Source organism: Cebus imitator, unplaced genomic scaffold (genome assembly GCF_001604975.1).
Source record: "Cebus imitator isolate Cc_AM_T3 unplaced genomic scaffold, Cebus_imitator-1.0 Scaffold30, whole genome shotgun sequence".
Lineage (NCBI taxonomy): Eukaryota > Metazoa > Chordata > Mammalia > Primates > Cebidae > Cebus > Cebus imitator.
In genome coordinates this window covers 9405612-9424151 of record NW_016107345.1, presented here as the reverse complement: position 1 = coordinate 9424151, position 18540 = coordinate 9405612, and the positions used below count along the sequence as shown (strand labels likewise).

Sequence of the window (18540 nt, the reverse complement as noted above, 5' to 3'; positions counted from 1 at the left end):
TTACATTCAATCTCTTCTTTCTTAACCAAACAATTAGAAGCCAGTTTAGGTAACAAAATGTTATAACTACAAATAAAAAAAGTCAATCTCTTAAATCCATAGGCTTCTTTATGATTTTAACTTATTTTTCCTTACTAGAATCCTTTGAAGTTTATTTTGTATCAGTCACATGAAATTTGGATTTATCATTTCATTACTCAATTACTGTATTATTTTGCAATCAACTTTCTACTATCCTCTAAAGAAAATTTCAATCATTTGAATATTTTTTTTTAACTCTAAGACTATACTAATGCTAATTCATAAAGATTGTTTGATAGGATAAGAAACACCAATGTTTTTCCAAATTAGTTCCTTTTTATAATATTTCATGTTGTTAATAAGCACAAATCTGTTTTCATGACCATTTACTTCTTTTTACCCCAAAGTCTGAAGGTGTTCTAATGAACATTTTTAATATTAAGGAACTTAACAGACATTTAAAAAAAAAAAAAAAAAAAAACATGCAATTTTACGATTCTAGTGCTTCTTAACAGATACATGCTGCCCTCTCCTGGGACAGAAGAGTGACAGCTATGAACAATGTCCCAATAAACATCCACTTGGTCTTACACCTCTATCCACGTGTCAGTGCCATTCCCTGTGTGATATTTGCATGCCCATCACTTACTCTATTTGCAGAGTAAGTGAAATATAAGATCCACTCAAAGTCATCTGTCCAATATGCAGCAATCGAAATCTTTCTTTACACAAAAGAATGACTGGCCTTTGTTGCTGAAGAGTTAATGAATGGAGCAGCAATGGCTCATAGAAAATATTCCTAGTTCTGGAAACCAGACACACTTGGGAAGAGATCCAGACTTTTCCATCTACTCAGTGACTTTAAGAGGGTCACCTTGCTGGTTGTGGTGGCTCATGTCTGTAATCTCAGCACTTTGGGAGGCTGAGGCGGGCAGATCACGAGGTCAAGAGATCTAGACAATCCTGGCCAACATGGTGAAACCCCGTCTCTACTAAAAATACAATAATTAGCTGGGTGTGGTGGTGTGTGCCTGTAATCCCATCTACTCAGGAGGCTGGGGAAGGTGAATGGCTTGAACCCAGGAGGCAGAAGTTGCAGTATGCTGAGATTGCACCACTGCACTCCAGCCTGGAGACAGCGAGATTCTGTCTCAAAAAAAAAAAAAAAAAAGAGCAAGTCACCTCATCTCTGAAGTCCTAGTTTCCTCATTTATAATGTAGTGGTACTATCTGCTAGCTTCCACAGTTCCTTTTAGTTCCAGCTTTTAGTTCAAAAGCTAAAATATAATAATGCACAGCTGACATCAAATCAGACCTTAATAAAAGCAACTACTAACTAGTTTGCAAAATCTATGTGAAAAATATGTATTATTGATGTTTTCCTATCAAACCAGTGTACTAACCTAAATGTGGAGCCTTTAAGTAGTATCTTAGAAACAAAAAAATTATTGGAGAGCTAGTGTAGAGTTGTTATAGTTAACAAAAATCTCACAACTTCCCAGTTCTTCTCTTCTCCCAAATAAGGAGGGGCTAATACAGGTTATCACTCCAAGAACAAGGTCAATATCTTAAATTCATAGAGTCCTTTAAAAATTAATATAGTGCTTTCATATATAACTTCTCTTTAATTCCTTCTAGAATCCTTTGAGGTTTTTATTTATTCAATCCAAGCCGCATCCCAAACAGAGTAAACTAATGGGTATTGTCTGATTTAGAGTTGGAAAAATTGAGGCTATGAGAAGGTTAAAATTACTTGCTTTACTCCACTCGCCAGCTACCCATGTCTACAAGTATTGTATAAATGATCTATCTAAATGTAAATCTGTACAATTAAAATCCTCCAGCATGTCTAAAAAATATTGGTCAAAGGTTGAAAATAGTTATTTCTGGATGGTGGGATTTTAAATGATTTTTAAACTTTATTTTTATAATTTACTACAGTACTAGAATCTTTAAAAATAAGGATGGTTCACTACAAAAACAGTACTGAATATTTATTTCCTTAAACAAACAACCCATCCACTAACCCCTGTTTTAATGGTTCTGCATTAGTGTGGCAGTTGTCAACCAGGACAATTTTGTCCCAAAGTAGACATCTGGCAAAATCTGGAGCCAATTTTGTTTGTTATAACTGGGGTAGTATTATTGGCATCTAATGAGTAGAGACCAGGGATACTGTTTAATACCCTAAAATGCATAGGGGAAACTCCCATGCACATGGATCATTATCTGGTCCAAAATGTCAACAGTGCCAAGGTTGAGAAACGCAGCATTAGAGAGATAAGAAATCCAAGCTCCTAAACATATAAGTCCCTGAACTCCATTTCCAACCTTACCTTCTTGCAATTTTGCCTAACATTTAACTTTTGATTTAGTCCTGAACTTCTCATTAGTCTCACGACATTAGAAAACTGGCTTGCTCTAGGTCACTTAGTCGGTAGCAGACCTGGAACTCAGTTCCAATTCTCCAGATCCCAATCCAGGGCTCTTCTCAGTGTACAACTATCAAGAAAAAGCCCTCCTGTGAAATGAACTTAAAGTTCTTCAGCTGTCTTCCTTTCTAATCAATGAACAGTTACAGGATGCTTCCTATAGGAGAGGCATATTGCTGGTAAGGAAGGTGTAATGTGAAAAATGAATAAAACACTATGCCAGCTCTTCAGGTATTACAGTCTAATAAAGGTAAATCACACATGGCACTTAGTACCATTAGCCTCTCCCCCATACACACACACACGTGTATGCACACAAATATATTTCGAAGACAGAGAAAAATACAACATTTGGAGGAATGATTATGGGTGAGTTGGGGTGTGTGTGGATGTGGATCAGAAAAAGAGGAAGAAAATCTGATTAAGATAATGATGATACTGAGGTGTAAAGATGTGGATGCCTGCACTAGAAAGTGCTCCACCAACACAAACAGTCAATGATAAATTATGTAAAGTGTATGTAAGTGTGGCAAAGCAATCAGACACCTGACACTTCCATCTTCTGAAAACCAAAAGCAATCAGGGAGATGGGGAGGACAAAGAAAAAAGTCACCTCTTTCCCTTCCCAATCGCAAGCATACAGCTTTAATTAAAGTGGGATCTTCAGAAAAATAATCTCCAATGGCCACTGGCTCTGCCTTACATTTTAAAAATAAAAATCAACTGTCTTGGCTGGAAAGCACAATTTCAACTGTCAATTTCTAATATTTTATGTGCTCGGCAATCGATATACCCATACCCTTTGTCATCAGGACCACAATTAACTAATTATATTAACAGATAGCAGGATAGAAATGGATTACATATCTATCAAGATTTATGATTCCGAAAATTCAAATAACTACGATACTGTAAAATATTGTACAATTTAGATACTCAACTTTTAAATCCTTGAGGTTGTTATTCGTCAATACTTGCTTATAATTATGTTTAACAGTAATTATCTTAACTTCCTACATGAAGTAAATTAAGTACTCTGATCATTAATAAAAGATGTAATTGCTTTAATGATTACTCACATTTTTAAAACACTGATGCTGTCATTTTCTATGACTGTGATAATTTGTTAAGTGTTTGAAAGGATTAAGTTAAAAGAACATCAGTTCTGTGACTAGGAGATACATGAATATCAATCAAATGTCAAGGGGAGGGTATGTGAATGCTGAAAAGAAGCTCCCAAGACGGGTCTGTAAGGCCCTCTGTCTCACTTGAGAATCACATGAAAATACTAGAGAAAGAAGGCTTCACTAAATTTAAAACTGAGACTCTTAAGTTTATAATCAAGTAAAAAAAAAATCATTTTACCTTTTAATGATGACAAATAGAGTTGATATTTCTCTCCGCCACATTTTATTCTCTGACAAAGTTCAGGCAGCAGTTTTTTCCACCACAGAGTCTATCTTAGAAAAAAAAGAATAAATTTTATTTTGATGCATTTTATTCTCAGGTTTCAAATGAGAATAAGAAGATTGTGCAGGAAAGCACAGAGCAAAAATATACCATTTTGGTTAAGGCAATTAATTTTGTTATAACACAAGTTATATCAGCAGCCAGTCTTCTGCCTTAATTATAACATAAAAATAAGGTTTGTAACTTGAAAACCCAATAATACATATATTGTACATATGTACCTGGCTATTTTCAAGAAGTAACAGACATATCCCATTACCATCTCTTATGTGACAAGAGGGAAGGAATGAAGAAAAAAAAGAACTAAGGTCCAAAATTCTTCTAATTTCTAAACTAAAAATCATATGGCAGAGAAAATATTTTCCCATCATACACTGTTTCCCAAATCTTCAGGTAATCAACTACTTCATCTCCAAACAAGAGATTTTTAATGATGGTAATATACCATCTCCATATATTTTAACAGCATTTAATAGTACTCAAAACATATAACATAGTAAATATATATGCTCACTGGACCCACACTGCCCTATGAAGTTGGACTAGCATAAATTATAACCATTTTGCAGGAAAGGAAATGAGGTTATCAAATCTGATTATCACTGATCAAGCCTAAAAACATAATCTGAAAAGCATACCCGGTTCTCTTCTTTCAGTTCATGGTTAGCATATGGAATGACTGCCTCTGGGCATCTCTCTAACAATATGTCTATGCACTGTTCATACTCTTTTAAGCGTGTACGACACAGAACATGGACACTGAGGCCAGCAATAGTGTCTTCTGAAAGCGGCTCCAAGAATGGAATAATGGAAGCTATGTCAAACGAAGGACCACATACAAGAGACTATGAATAGAAAAGTGAAATGTTATGAAATGAGGCACCCCAAAAACTAAAACACAACATACAGAATTCAATTTCTTAAGAAAGACTAAACTTCACTTCCCAAAAATAAAATAGAAAGAATGCAATATCAGAGTACATGCATGTGCTCCTTATTTAATAGATCTAAGTAGAATAAAGTATAATATCATTTTGAAACTAACTCTGGTTTGAAGATCTATTTAATAGAAAGCAAACATTTTTAAATGACATGATTTTATTTGCTTTGTGTGGACTGCAAATTAAAACCAATGGGAATTCTTTAGGACCCTATCCTAAGGAAATAATCAACATTGTGGTGAAAGATTCACGTTCAATGATGTTTACCACAAGAGTATTCACAATACTGAAAATTTAGAAGTAATCTACATGTTAATAAAGGATGAGTAAATACATTATGGCACACTCACATAATGGAACATTACACAGCCATCAAAACTATTTTCAAAGGCTAGTTAATGAAAAAATGCTTATGATAAAATAAGTAAAAAAAATTCAATACAAAATTATATTCTGAACATGACCACTTTTATAAAATCTACATGGGTAAATACACATACAAAAATCCTGTTGGAAGAGCATGGCAATTTGAAACAGCATACTGGATGGGACAACAAAGCCTATTCTTTGTTTTCTTTACACCCGTCCCTGTATTTTCCAAATTTTCTATAATAAGCATGTGCTACATATATATCCAAAAATAAAATTTAACACTTAAGAAAACTGAAGTGATTGTTTAGAACTAATCATTTGTATCGATACCACTTTGTCACATGATGAATGATAGGGAGCAGTATTATCTCAGCATTTACAACTTTACCAATATTTACTTTAAGCAATTAAACTATATATACTACTTTTGATTCTACCGCCAAAATAATCTCCACTTTCCCTTTCTCCAGGATAAAGATGAAATGGTCATGTCCTAATTTTCTTTTCCCTGTATCCTTTCTGCTACAGCATCTTCTGAGACTCACAGGAGAATATGGAATGTAATCTATCCAATCACAGTCAGTGTGATTATTTTATTGCAAATATCTACCAAGGAATGACCAGGAGAATAAGGTTGGTCCCTTTTCTTCCTGCAAGTTTAATAAATTATTCATGTGAATGATTTCCTGACAATCAGATGGCAGAAATGAAATTAGCTGATAATCTCTCACTCAAAGGGTCTCCCAACATGGAAGAAAAGAGATTGTCTCTATATTTAACTCTTCACTAATCCAGATAATGGGGGAGGGGGCAGGGGCAGTAGGAAGGAGCAAGGGATGTATACCAAATCATGACTAAAATGAAACTAGTCATAACTTCTACTATCCATGAACTTTACTTAATTTTATCCATGTAATCAAGAAGCTTGAAAATAAGGCCAGGTGCAGTGGATCACACCTGTAATCCCAGAACTTTGGGAAGCCGAGGTGGGACGACTGCTTGAACCCAGGAGTTCAAGGTTATAGTGAGCCATGATTGCCACAGCACTTCAGTCTGGGCAACAGAGTGAGACTCTGTCTCTTAAAAAAAAAAAAATTATAAAAGTTTAGGCAAACTACATTTCTCCTAGCAAAGATTCCCAGAAAGAATGTACCCTTTTAAAATATTTTAAAACAAATTTTAAAAGATCACTGAATTATATGTTTTCAAGAAATTAGAAATATGCTTTAAAGCTTTATGAGGGCAAATTTAATAGCACTTATTCCAAGTACAATTTTAAATATGTAATTAGTGTATATGTTCTAGGAAGGCTCCACCTGTCTTGTCTACTGCTGCCCATCACATCTATAGAACATGCTCAAGCAATATTTGTGAAATGAACAAAATCTGAGGCTAGGCCCTCAGAAGCCTTTGTATCACAATGGCACTAGAGACAAGAGACAAGAAGAATCTTCTTTGGTTATTTTTTTAAGAAGAGCATAAAAAATGCCATCTCTGGGAACACCACAGCCCCACCTGAAGACTGAGTCTAAGCAATATGGCCTCTTCAGCTTCCATCCTCTAAGCCCCCTTCCCAATTTGACATTAAGTAACAACCACCCTTATACCAGTTCCCATAGTGTAAATGAGGTACTGCAAATTCAAAAGCCTAAAGAGGCCAGTTAAATGATGAGATGCATGAGGGCAGCTGATAAGGAAAACAGACACCCAGCATTTGGGTCAGAATGCCACAAAGATGATAACTGTGTGGGAGGTCAGTGTGAACACTGTCCAAGGAGGGGCTGCAGGTCAGCCCCAACCCTCTGGTCAGAGCAATGAGGGCCTCGGGTTAACAGTTCTGCTGAATTTTTCAAGAGTGACTTGAAGCTCAGAATTCTTAATAGGAAATCTTTTATTTATTTATTTATTTTTTTTTTAATTGCATTTTAGGTTTTGGGGTACATGTGAAGAACATGCAAGATTGTTGCATAGGCACACGCATGGCAGTGTGATTTGCTGCCTTCCTCCCCTTCACCTATATCTGGCATTTCTCCCCATGCTATCTCTCCCCAACTCTTAATTTTTATATGTTAGCAACTACACTGAGAAAACCAAAGAAAACAGATGTGGGAATTACATTCGGTCTTTGGGCCACAGAAGTACGTTAAATAAAATCATATGCTCATGTAGCCCAGTCTGATCCACCAAGTCAAATGTGGACTTCATTTCTCACTGCCAGCCAAAATACTGTTTCAGTCAGAATTATTAAAGGGTGATCCACATTTTCTAATCATCCCATTCATTTTGAAAAATCTTTTTCAGGAACTAGATAAATGGACAACTTTGACCTGTTTCCTATAAGAGACATAGTAGTGCCTGGCTTGGGTTACAGGCCTAAAATGTGTAAGTCAACACTAACAAAAACAAACTACAGCAATAAAAACACTACTAAATATTTGCCACACTTTCATTTCACAAAGTGTTTTCAAGTACATCCTGAAAATGAGGAAAGCAGCCAGGAGACTTGGTGAAGTTCATCCATCCACCTGCAATGAAACCACTGCTCAGCATAGGTGTCCCATCCATCATCAGTTTCAGGAAGAGGCAGGAATTCCCTCCAAGTCTCCTGAGTAATCCTAACTATAAATTTTGTCCTCCAAAATTCTATATTCCAGATTAACAGGACACCTGGGGTCTCACCAAATTTAAATCTTACAGTATATTGCAATATGCATTTTCACAAGAAAAATAGGTATTTTTACTTACCTGTAGTTTTGAAAGATCTTCTGTGTAATTTTTATCAGCTGATGAATCAGATGATATTAAGATGTGAACCCATGGAAAAATTAAGCCATAATGACTACAGGCATTTATCTAAAACATAAAAGAATTTCTCATAAACAAAATATAACAACAAAAGCTTGCTTATCCATTCCACAAAGAGCAAGCAATCATTCATTCTCTGCCATGTCATAGAATTAGGTACACAATTCCCTGGGAATGGAAAGGAAAGGTTTTTTTTAGAATGTATTTCCCTGGAAAATATTTGAGTCTTGCTTGCTTCTACACTAAATACTAAAATTTAAATACTCCAAAGAGGCACTTTCCAGCAAAAACAGCAATATTGCATTTAAGCCAGTTATACCTAAAAAGAATATTGGAAATAATTTTTATTAATACTACCTTCTTTAGAAGGCAAAATATCTTCCATAAATTCTCAAGACAATTCCCAAGAAGCCCCTCTCATTCAAAATGCTGATAACTTTTCCACTTAATCCTTATTAGTCATGGCTAAGAAGCTGGGAGATAAATGGGCTGGGAGCAAGAAGTGTAGAAAGAAGGGTACAAAGAGTTGTTACTGGCTGCCTCGTGCCACAGAACAGCTGCCGTATGTGCAACTGACAGGAAACAGGGGCCCACTAAGGAAGTCTCCCTCCCACAGCCTTCTGCAGTTCCTCTCCTACCAAGGAGGTCTGCAGATGTCTTCTCTCTTATGTACTACTTAATTATCCTCTGCTGAGGAAGGACACAGATGTGGTGATGTTCCGGAAGAAATCCCTTCCTCCATGCTTTAGCAACTGAGCTACCACTGCAAGTAAGTGAGGGACATTCTTTTTTTTTTTTTTTTTTTGAGACGGAGTTTCACTCTTGTTACCCAGGCTGGAGTGCAATGGCGCAATCTCGGCTCACCGCAACCTCCGCGTCCTGGGTTCAGGCAATTCTCCTGCCTCAGCCTCCTGAGTAGCTGGGATTACAGGCATGCGCCACCATGCCCAGCTGATTTTTTGTATTTGTAGTAGAGACGGGGTTTCACCATGTTGACCAGGATGGTCTCGATCTCTTGACCTCGTGATCCACCCGCCTCGGCCTCCCAAAGTACTGGGATTACAGGCATGAGCCACCGCGCCCGGCCCTTTTTTTTTCTTTTTTGAGACAGGGTCTCACTCTGTCGCCCAGGCTGGAGTGCAGTGCGCAATTTTGGCTCATTGAAATCTCCACCTCCTAGGTTCAAGAAATTCTCATGCTTCAACTCCTGTGCAGCTGGAGCAGCTGGGACTTCAAATGCATGCCACCATACCCAGCTAATTTTTTATATTTTTAGGTTTCACCATGTTGGCCAGGCTGGTCTCAAACTCCTGATCTCAGGTAATCCACCTGCCTCGCCTCCCAAAGTACTGGGATTACAGGCATGAGCCACAGCACCTGGCTGACATTCTTAGTGTACAAAATTATTTAAAATGTAGGTCACTTCAGTCATAGACAAATTTTACTTGTATTTTTAACTCCTGCGTAAATAAGATACCTGGTAATAGAAAACTAGATTAGATTTTATAATAAATTATTAAAAATAAGAAGGTACGTTTTTGTAATGGGTAATGTATGAGTTAAATTTAAGGTATTATTCCATTATCTTACCAGATCCTCTGATGTTCTTAATGGTGTGGTGTCAGGAGGCTGCCTCTTAGACAATCTCCAGATGTACTGTGATGTGAGCTTGAAAAAGAGTTCCTGAAGTAACACATCTGGGAGACATGCCACTATCTGAGCTTCCCAAAAGTCTACCAAGAGCTGAGGTGTTGTATCTTCATCCTTAGCACAAAGCACCTTGAAAACAGTAAAAGAAGCCTATATATTACAGATAAATACAGCACTGATAAAGCAACAGCTGGGCTGAATATCATATCATCACATGGGCCGTGTAATTAATAATTTACCATTAGCATTAGTGCCATGGCAAAAGCAAATTTAGGCATTTTAAAAGGAAACAGATTCTAGGTTGTACAAATAAAGTTTTTCCAGATATAGTCTTTTAATACTTTTATCTTATGAACTAATTATGTATTTCTGTTTTTTCAATAAACAAACAAATGAAAAACTCACTTCTCTTATTCTGTCCCTCTCTACCACCAATTTTATGAGGCAATCCAGAAAAATCACATTTTCAAAGTGGCAAACCTTAAAAAAGGAATCTGCTTCTTCAATTCCAATTTTGTTGTTCTTCTGCAAGCCCAGAACTGAAGCCACAAGCAATCCAGGCTGAGTCTCCTTTAGGTGAAGTGCAAGCTCGGTTGGAACAATCTGTCCCTTTTTCTGTTGAATCAACAGCCGAGGTTCCAGAATGAAGCCACATACAAACTTCATCTTCAGATAAAAAAGAAATTTAGAAACAAAAGGTACATTACATTTAGACTGTCCATCTTAGAAATACTAAACATGCTAGTGCATTCACAATGCATGGTTAAGCTATTAATAATTTAATCACAATTTTTTCTTTAGCCTTTGACTAAAGGCTAGTTCTTATGCAAAGACACCACTGACTGTCTTATAGAAGGTACTGGTCAGGTGCAGTGGCTCATGCCTGTAATCCCAACACTTTGGGATGCCAAATCAGGTGGATCACCTAAGGTCGGGAGCTTGAGACCAGACTGACCAACATGAAGAAACTCCATCTCTACTAAAAGTACAAAATTAGCCAGGTGTGGTGGCACATGACTGTAATCCCAGCTACTCGGGAGGCTAAGGCAGAAGAACTGCTTGAACCCAGGAGGCAGAGGTTGTGAGGAGCTGAGATCATACCATTGTACTCCAGCCTGGGCAACAAGAGCAAAACTCCATCTCAAAAAAAAAGGGAAAAAGTTACTAATATTTAAGACTCAAGACATCCTATTTTTTGTAGAGAGCTTTATATTTAGGTCTAGTTGATTTGCAAATAGAGTCAATCTTCCATATCCGTGGGTTCCACATCCATGGAGTCTACCAACCACAGATGAAAAATATTCAGGACGGCTGGGCGAGGTAGCTCATGTCTGTAATCTCAGCATTTTGGGAGGCTGAGGCAGGCAGATCACTTGAGATCAGGAGTTCAAGACCAGCCTGGCCAATATGGTGAAACCCTGTCTCTATGAAAAATACAAAAATTAGCCAGGCACGGTGGTGCGTGTCTGTAATCACAGCCACTTGGGAGGCTGAGGAAGGAGAATCGCTTGAACCCAGGAGGTGGAGGTTGCAGTGAGCTGAGACCATGTCACTGTGCTCCAGCCTGGGCCACAGAATGAGGTTCTGTGTCAAAAAAAAAAAAAAAAAAAGCTGCTTCTGTTCTGAACATGTACAGATTTTTTTTTATTATTCCCTAAACAATGCAGTATTAACAACTATGTTCACAGCAGTTGACATTATATTACGTATTATAAGTAATGTAGAGATGATCCGAAGTATATTGGAGAAACTACATAGGTAATATGCAAATACTATGCCACTTCATATAAGGAACTTGAGCTTCTGTGGATTTTGGTATCTGTAGAGAGTTCTGAAACCAATCTCCCATACATTCTGAGTGATGGTTAATATATCTTAAGTTAGTTTCAAAATTATGAAGAGAAAATTCATTTTTCTAGAATTCTACTCTTCAAAACAGAAGACATCCCAATGTTGATTTGTTCTCATCATAACAAAGCCTGTCCATGTCATTTGTTCGGCGATAAAGCACTTATGTTCTTCCTTTTTTAGCAACCCAAGTCATACTGTGGGCTTTGGCACAATCTGGCAACAAAACAGTGCAGGAGCACAGGTTCTGAAGTCAGTCTGCCTGGTTCAATTCTGGCTTTACCACTTACCAGCTGTGTGATCCTGATGAGTTCCTTAACCTCTCTGTGTCTCAACTGTATAACAGCTTCTACCTTGTAGCATCATTGTTAAGAATTAAATAATATATGCAAGGAGCTTAGCATAGCCCTGGTAAATAATAAGTGTTCAATTACCCTACCTCTTATTTTCTTCCCTGAAATGATGAACACCTTTGGTAGTGTCCCTAAATGACCTCTTTTCCAAGGGAAACCCTGTCTTTCTTGGTACAGCATTCAAATGTCCAATGCTCCATAAAATCATCTGTGATTTTCCAAAGTGGGGGCTATTCCTGAAACTACTAGACTCCTAAAGCTCATGGCTAATATCCCCTTTTCTGTACTTAAATATATATTACTTGGTTCTTTTTCAGTACACACACCATAACCCTCATGCCAGATCACATTATCCCTTTGGAGCAGAGCCTGTTCTTCAGTACCAAGCTCAGTGCTCTGAACACACCTGACACTAAGCTGAAGTACTTGGATATCCACTGCTGCCGTTTATCAATCTTATTTCTTTTTATTTTGCCAGATCCAAAGTCCCACTTGGATCATTTTGTTTCTAATACTGCCTATTTTCCATTACAACTAAGAACATATGAGCTAGAAAGAAGCCAGAAGACAGCTAAACACGTCAGGATTACCAGGTCCTATTTCAGCCTTCTGTTAACACTGGGCAGGGCACCATACCTCTGAATGGCTTTTCATTTCATTTCTGTGCATGTCAAGATCTCCCATTTTCAGAGCCACTGCTGCCTTGGTCAATGTCACTAAGATTGATGAAAACCCAGAAGTATCCAGCTTCCTTAGATAGCTCATGGCAGTTAAAGGATTAATATTCTTCATAGAAGGACTACAGAGAATATGGGGCACTTGCTTTGGCTCAGCCACATAAAACATCTGAACCACTTTTGCTGCTAATTCCTTTGGTGAGCATGAAGAAATAAAAGGAATAAAAGGTCAGTCAGCCAGAAGAAAGCAACAAAATCAACAAAACATATATGTGCAAAAAGCCAAGATACAAACATTCCAAGTAAGATAAAATTATAGGATTATGTTTTAATTTTAAAAAGACAAAACTGATACTGATACATGAGAGGCCTGAGGTAACCTGAAGTGATCTCCTTTGCTGATTATAATGAAGAAAAAGCAATAAAAGTATGTACCAGGTTATGACCAGCATTTCTCATTTTAACACTTCAGAAGAAAATAAATATCTGATTAATTTACAACAAAAATCCATCACAGAAACTGCTTAGTTCAAAATATACCCAATTAAGTAATCTATATGAGAAAACTTCATTTCTCTCAAAACCTTGCAACATTTGATACCACAATTTCCAATCCGGCATATTTGCATCCAACTATGTTTAAAATACATGAGGGGTTAAAAATAATCTTTTCTTTTCTCTCTAAGACAGGGTTTTTCTGTATTGCCCATGGTGGAATGCAGTGGTGTGACTGTGGCTCCCTGCAGCCTGAAATTCCTGGGCTCAAACAATCCTCCTGCCTCAGCCTCCTGAGTAGTGGAACTACAGGTGCATGCCATTAAGCCCAACTAATTTTTTAATTTTTTGTAGAGATAGGGTCTTGCTATATTGCCTAGGCTGGTTTCACATTTCGGGCCTCAAGTGGTCCTCCCACCTCGACCTCCCAAAGTGTTGGAATTACAGATATTAGCTACTGTGCCCAGTCCTAAAAACAATCCTTAATAATGTCTTAAGGTCACTGGACTAAGGCCAGAGTTTTGTAAGTGAAGTATTGGACGCTTGGAGTAAGAGACAACTAGGGTTTTGGGAAGGACTACAGATGAGAAGATGGAAGGCAAGGCCCGCATTCTGTGTAGCTCTTCTGAGGATGTGCTGCTGTCACTGGGCAGGTGTTGAGACTACAATAGACCATATGTCCCTGTCTGTATAATGAGAAAGCATGAGAAGATTACCCATAAGTTCTTTTCCAAGCTATACTACCATCTTCATTAATGTAGAAAAGGGTGCATTTCTTTTTTAGAAAAAGAATAATATCAAAGAAGAAAAATATTTGGAACCTGATTTATAAACAGTACTCCATAAAATAAATCTCTAAAATTAAAAGTTAAAAATATTAGATATAAAATAGAAAACCATAATCACTTCACTTAATTCTTCATCCAGGTTTTCATAAAGTGAATGATTAATATAAAAGATTAATCCCTTCTCATATTTCTGTAATCCATCTTCTACCGTCCAGTCCATGCGGCCCAGAACTTCAGCCATAGACAAACCGGACATCTTATAGTATGGCAAGGTGAGATGAGAATGCTGGGAGTCAAGCCTAAAGGGAAGGAAATTTTTAAAATCTGAAATTCGTCATTTTTTTTTTAAAAGACGGGGTCTCATTATGTTGCCCAGACTGATCTCAAACTCCTGACCTCATGTGACCATCCTACCTCAGCCTCTCAAAGTGCTGAGATTCCAGGTGAGAGCCACCATGCATAGTCAAATTTGTCATTTTTAAACCTGGATATCGAACACATTCTATAATAGAATATATCATGCTTTCCAGAAGACATGAATTCCAAAATGCTTTTCTACTGCCATTAGTAACTGAAACAAACTCCTAAGTTTTATTTTACAAAGTTCTAATTCATGCAGTTTCTTTTTGTCTGCTTACGATAGAAATGAAAATAACAATTTCTAATATTCATGATCAGAATCTAAAATAATGGTGTTTATAGGAGGAAAAGTCTGTTTTATTAATTTTTAATCATTCATGTGGATCAAGTAAGTCTGAAAACAATCATATGCAAAAAAATTTGTAAACGTTACTTTCAAAAATAAAAACACTATTTATACTAGTGTCCCTTTCTGACATCATAAAAGCACTGACTACTAAGATTAAAATCACAGACTGTCTAACTGGCACCTCTCCCTTAAGCTAACAGACAATAGACTAGTCGTACAGCTATATCAGGGATTTTCAAAGCCTGAGAAAAATGTCAAAGTCCTAAGTTAAGTGGTGGGAAAATCACAAACTTGAGACTTACTGCTCATCTTCTAAACTGTGACTCCCTAGAAGCAGGAAATGGGTCACATTCACTTTTGTATGGAAGTCTAGCACAGTACCTAACAGCATATGTGCTCAATAAATGCTTGTGGAAGAAGTGAATAAATGAACTACCTCACCTCATGCATTCCTCCATTTATCAGAGATGGAAAAGCAAACAAGTGCACCCAAAGTTCAAGATGGCTTCTGTAACAAGGTTGCAAGAGGTGTCACCCACCTGCTGTAACAGTCCCCAAGGTGCCCACAGCTTTCCTTAAATGCTTCCAAAAGCTCTGCTTTCTCTCCAGGTTCCAGTTGACTGGCATCCATCAGGGCAGCTCTCACTAACAGATGAGCCTCACTGAGAAGGTGAATGCAGCTCTGGGTTTTGGCAGTTTTATAGGTATTGCTATAGTCTATCTAAAACAAAAACGACAAACACTAATGTTGCTGAAGAGAGACTCCCAAAAGTTCCTCAGTTCTTAATAACATTTATATATTTTGTTAGTAAAGTTAACATTTGGATATATTCAACCCTAAAAGTAAACAAAGTGGTTATTTACCATTCTGACAAGGGCTTTGCCGAAGGGCTTTTTTTCCCACTATCTATAAGCCAGTTGAATACATACAGGATTATAAATACTACCCTGTTAAACAGCTCTAATCATTAGAGAGGTCCAAATAATATCGTAATACTAATAATACTGTTAACTTAGCAACAATTTGATCTCAATAAGACTAGTGAACACATTTAATATTTAAAATAGTTTAAAAAGTTGTGATTTAATTCTTTCTCAAATTTAGCCTGAATATTCTTCCCTTATTTTAGTTTCAGTTGGTAAGTTTAGGTTCTACTACATCTATTTCCACAACTCACAGAGGGCTCATAAAAATTATCTCGAGCTAATCTGACTCAATCAATATATTCAAGACTCTAGTAGTCAAATCATCTAAATGAAGACTTTCAGTTAAGCAACACTGAAAAGACAGGGCACAGCTGATATAATAATTGGCATTAAATTACTGGTAGGGACAAATCAGGCAACCTTGTTGACCTGATGATCAAAATTAATATCACCAAAGACGGGCAGATGAACAGCATGTGCCTCCAGATGTGATGCCCTTAACACAAAAATCACCAATGCAATATTCTGGCTGAAAATGCATAATCCTGAATCTAACCATTAAAAAAAATCAAACCTTAAATAAGGAATACTCTCAAAATAAAAGGAGAAAATTATATTTTTCAAAAATGCCCATGTTATAAAATATAGTGAAAGGCTATAGAAATATTCTAGATTCAAGGAGGCTAAAGAGACATCCTAGTTAAATACACTACCTGATCCTAGACTAGGTTTTGAACTAGAGGAGAGGAAATGCTATTAAACTAGTGGGTCAGTTGACAGAATTAGACTATGAATCATAAATCAGATAAAGCACTATGTCAATGTTAAACTAATTGAGGCCTACTACTGTACTGTAGTAGTGCAATAGAGTATCCTGATTCTTAGAAAATATATACTGAAGTACTTAGGGGCAAAAGACTGTGACGTATGCAGTTTACCTCCCAAAGAATCAGAAAACAGTGTATATATGTGTACAGAAAGCACAGAGTGCATAAAAGAGAAAGAGAAAGATGCAAATAGGGTAAAATGTTGATTATGGGGAAATCTGTGTGAGGAATGTGAATATACAGAATATTCTTCTTTTTTAAAAAAGAATCAAAAGAGTAAGGATCTTGCTGTGTCACCCAAGCTGGAGTCCAGTGGTACAATCATAGCTCACTGTAGCCTTAAACTCCTGGGCTCAAGTGATATTCCCATCTTAGCTTCCCAAGTAGTGAGGACTACAGGTATGTGCCACCATGACCGGCTAATTTTTTTATTTTTTGTACAGTTGGGATCTCACTATGTTACCAAGGCTAGTCTCAAACTCCTGGCCTTAAGCAATCCACCTGCTTCAGCCTCCTAAAGTGCTGGGAAGAATATACTTATTCTTGCAACTTTTCTGTGAGTTTGAAATTGTTTCAAAATAAAGGGTTAAAATAATTGCCAGGGATGAGTAGGAAGCTATCACTACTTATATCAGGAATGAGGATGCTCACTCTGAGTCCCTCCTCACAGGACAATGCTAAAGTAGCTGTAGCGCCCCAGGACAATCTGCTAGTATTTCTAAGTAAGAAGAGTGGGACAGGGATAAATGATCCTAGATTTTTTTTTTTGTTCAATTTCTTAGCTATCTTTGCTAGGATTCAAAATTAAGGTCAAAGACTATGTTTAGATTGACCAATCGATCCTCTTAGGAGAATGAGTATGAGTAAGGGAGTCTTACTGGTTCCTTGGATGTCAGAAGCTGTAAAAATGAAGAGGAAGAGAAAGATACACACTTCACTGTCACACAAAGCCAGGAAGCTGAATGGCTGTGGCATCCTGAATGTATGATAATTGTAATCATTTTCTGATCATAATTTCACTCTAAATATCTGCAAATAAGAATCGGAAGTTTGAAGAGTACCATCTCTTTGTATAGTTGCACTGGTGAGATCGTATTCACAATATACAAATTCCACCCAGCCTCAGCTACAGGAGGTATTTTGATCTTAACACCGGTATCTTTTCTAGAACTAAAAGCAAAACAAAGGACAAGAATTTTAAAATGACATGATTAATAAATGGTACTTATAAATGGTAAATATTGGATATAAAATAACAAATCATTTTCATTTACTATTTTCTTCAGTGATTAACTGTACACTCCATTTTTATGAAATATTAGTTCACAATACTACATAGGCTTACTGCACTTAATATTCTGTAATTATCATGTAATGATAAACCAATTCCTTCCAATTCTCTCCACAAGTATTCTAAAATGAGCAAGAAGTTCAAAGAACAGGCAAGTCCTATCAAAAAGAAAAGATCCTTGGCTGTGAAAATGCCTATGCCCAGGCTCCTTTCTGCACTTGGCCTTCATGTGTCTAGCATGCCCTATGCCATAAATCTAAGCAGAAGCAACATCATGGCTGCTAAGAATATGCTGAAGACACATGTCTGCTTAAAGCACCATCTTATCTCTTACTTTCACTATGTGATGCATTTTCTTTAGTGTACATTCTTTTAAAATTGTTTATCAAATTAATTTTCAAATGAATTAGAAATTTTAAAAGATCATTTAAAAATTATACTATTAGAATGTCAAATGTGCAAGACTACAAACTGCTTTTCCTCTCGCCAGGAAGCTTTTAGGATCACTCAGCCCTAGACCACTCTGTGTACACTCAAAGCTATCAGTTACCAAAGTCAACCTCTGATTCCTGTTCATGCAACAAAGCACAGCCACTAACAATTTAAAAAAGTAAAAATTTATGTTAAAAATAACCTATTGTTGGGCCGGGCGCAGTGGCTCACACCTGTAATCCCAGCACTTTGGAAGGCCGAGTTGGGCGGATCACAAGGTCAGGAGTTCAAGACCAGACTGGCCAATGTGGTGAAACCCCATCTCCACTAAAAAATACAAAAATTAGCTGGGCATGGTGGCTCATGCATGTAATCCCAGCTACTTGGGAGGCTGAGGTAGGAGAATTGCTTGAACTGGAAGCCGGGAGGTGGAGGTTGCAGAGAGCCGAGATTGTGCCACTGCACTCCAGCCTGGGCTACAGAACAAGATTCCATCTCAAAA

At 37.1% G+C, this 18540-nt stretch overlaps 2 protein-coding genes across 12 annotated transcripts in view; one reads left to right on the top strand and one right to left on the bottom strand.

The window, feature by feature from the left end:
- LOC108300868 (ceruloplasmin) overlaps window positions 1-10095 on the top strand; it is a 58444-nt gene extending 48349 nt beyond the window's left edge. Inside the window, exons 19-21 of one of the 3 annotated variants that reach the window (XR_005199309.1) lie at window positions 5765-5869; window positions 9318-9361; window positions 9635-10091. Coding sequence is in view for 1 of the 3 variants with exons in the window: in XM_017523813.2 (XP_017379302.1) it covers window positions 5765-5856 (92 nt within the window). In the remaining 2 variants the exon portion in view is untranslated. Of the gene's footprint in view, window positions 1-5764; window positions 5870-9317; window positions 9362-9634 lie in introns of all 3 variants that reach the window. The other 2 variants (XR_001823637.2, XM_017523813.2) reach the window with 2 other exon arrangements.
- The window catches only part of HPS3 (HPS3 biogenesis of lysosomal organelles complex 2 subunit 1), a 49635-nt gene that overhangs the window by 972 nt on the left and 30123 nt on the right, over window positions 1-18540 (bottom strand). For 3 of the 9 annotated variants that reach the window (XM_037736858.1, XM_037736855.1, XM_037736856.1), the window contains 9 exons: window positions 17377-17485; window positions 15101-15282; window positions 13971-14151; window positions 12529-12762; window positions 10172-10357; window positions 9632-9820; window positions 7982-8089; window positions 4562-4768; window positions 3819-3909 (listed from right to left, as the gene is read on the bottom strand). In XM_037736858.1, coding sequence (XP_037592786.1) covers window positions 3819-3909; window positions 4562-4768; window positions 7982-8089; window positions 9632-9820; window positions 10172-10357; window positions 12529-12762; window positions 13971-14151; window positions 15101-15282; window positions 17377-17485 — 1487 coding nt within the window. Of the gene's footprint in view, window positions 1-3818; window positions 3914-4561; window positions 4769-7981; window positions 8090-9631; window positions 9821-10171; window positions 10358-12528; window positions 12763-13970; window positions 14152-15100; window positions 15283-17376; window positions 17486-18540 lie in introns of those variants that run through there. The other 6 variants (XR_005199310.1, XR_005199311.1, XR_005199312.1 and 3 more) reach the window with 6 other exon arrangements.